Raw genomic sequence first — 2,046 nt, 5'->3', positions numbered from 1 at the left:
AGTCCTGGACCTTTGCTCTCGTTTGCAGTTGTACCAGCTATGCTCTTTACTTTCGCCGTTGCTTTTGCTTTCGCTGTTGGTTTAGCTTTTGCTTTTGCCGTACTAACAAAGGAATACAAATTATTAAAACATCAAATAATGATATAAAATATATTATTTGTAAAATATATTTTCTTTTACCTTGTCCCTGTTTTTTTAAATTTTTTATTTGCACTTTGGTAATTACTTTTAGCCTTGCGCTTCTTACCAGCGACTGATTTGTATTTATTAGTGGAAGTAGAAACGCTAGACCACGTATCGTCTTCATCTTCTTCGTTATCAATAGCTTCGTGTTCATCAGCCATCAAAGCTATTAAAAACAATAAACATTCATTGAAATAATCTTCACAATAAGAAAATATAGAATGCAATAATCATTTACCATGTTTTTCTGCGGCATACTTTTGCGTTATGTCGAGCAATGCTTTACCATATTTCTCAAAATTTGCTTTAGTTACATGCGGGATCTTTAACATAGCTTCCGCACTGTCCGGAAGACTTTGACTCATGGCTCTAACTGCTATCATATTCATAACTGAAGATGCTGAAATATCCAGTGCTCCAGCGATTCCTTTTATTATTTCCATTAATTCTTTGTAGCATTTTTCTTGTAATTCTAAGAGTGCGCCATTTATCGCCTGTGGAACTGCAGTTACTGTTGCTACGGCAGTAGTAGTATTAGATGATCTCATAGGAATTATCACCTAATTTGAAAGATATTACTAATTAATAGTTCAAATTGAAGTTCAATTCTTAATTTATTATTTCTACCTTAGTGTCTTTCTTAGTCATGAGTTCAGCAGCATTTTGCCCAATTTTTACGTAGACACAAACAAAGTCATTTACAGTTATATGCATATTCTCTTGCAAATATTCTTTGAGCACCATGTAATGTAACAGACGTTCAATATCACCTCTATTCCATGACCTACCACGACCATACAAAGGATGCTTAGTAAGGCCTATGCAAATAATTATATATATATATAATCAAATGAATATAGATATGATAAGAGAAAAATTCAAATTTCATACCTGCTTCTCTCAGTTTCTTGAGATCACACCCTTTAAATATATCTGTAAGCATCACCATCGTAAGATTGCAACTTCTGGATTGAACAATATCCCGCACAGCTTTCGTTATTTGTTTTGCATCTTCTGTTGCATCAAACATATTAAAATCATCCTAAACATAATTCATATTAACTTCCTATACAATTTGAGTAAAAAAATAGAATGTTTGCATTTCTAATTTACATACTTTACATCTGCAGTTATCGCAGGATGTTGCTTTGTTTGCCACACACTGCTGTCGGTCATATATCTCCCCGAAATAATTCAATTGCAATTGTCTACGACAGTCTGTCTTATTTTCACAAAACGATACCATTTTAAACAAATTGTCCATATGAGTTCTCAACACATTGGGATTAGGATTGTCTTGTTCCACCATTTTTCGAATCCTATATACATCCGCGTAATTATAAAACAAAATACAGTCTGCATTCGCACCATCGCGGCCAGCGCGTCCACTCTCTTGATAATAACCTTCTATAGACTTAGGAAGCACTGCGTGTATAACGAAACGCACATTCGGTTTGTCAATACCCATCCCAAATGCTATCGTCGCGCACACAACTTGAATCTAAAATTCATATTTATTTATATAATTATTAAAGAATAAGCTGGCACGGAAATATATATGATAATGATAAATTAATTATTAAAACAATTTATATCATGCAATTTAAAAATAAATAAATAAATAAAAGTATTGAATCTAAAACATACTTCTTCTGAAATCCATCGGCCTTGAATTTCACTTCTTTTATTATCTGCATGGCCAGCATGGTAACTTAATGCTTTAATTCCGTTTTCTTTCATCTGTGCCGCAAAGGTGTCACACTCTTTACGCGACAGACAATAGACAATACCTGATTCTTTCTTGTACTTTGTTTTTATCAAAGCTATCACTTCATCCGAACAATTTTTACCTTTCTTCGCAAT

The 2,046-nt window shown here is 33.3% G+C and overlaps 1 protein-coding gene across 1 annotated transcript; it reads right to left on the bottom strand.

Moving 5' to 3' along the window:
- Positions 1–5: 5 nt before the first annotated feature.
- LOC108626574 (Bloom syndrome protein homolog) lies at positions 6–2,043 on the bottom strand (the record flags this gene model as incomplete). Its single annotated transcript, XM_018027310.2, has 7 exons — positions 6–102; positions 181–349; positions 422–743; positions 811–1,001; positions 1,075–1,225; positions 1,301–1,684; positions 1,831–2,043. Coding segments are annotated over 7 exons (1,527 nt in total), but the record flags the coding sequence as incomplete, so codon positions are not given.
- Positions 2,044–2,046: the final 3 nt, after the last annotated feature.

The sequence above is a fragment of the Ceratina calcarata genome, unplaced genomic scaffold (assembly GCF_001652005.2).
Source record: "Ceratina calcarata isolate Rehan_Ccalc_2016 unplaced genomic scaffold, ASM165200v1 scaffold4193, whole genome shotgun sequence".
Classification (NCBI taxonomy): Eukaryota; Metazoa; Arthropoda; class Insecta; order Hymenoptera; family Apidae; genus Ceratina; species Ceratina calcarata.
The sequence above is the reverse complement of the archived record's forward strand: the minus strand, read 5'-3'. Positions and strand labels throughout refer to the sequence as shown.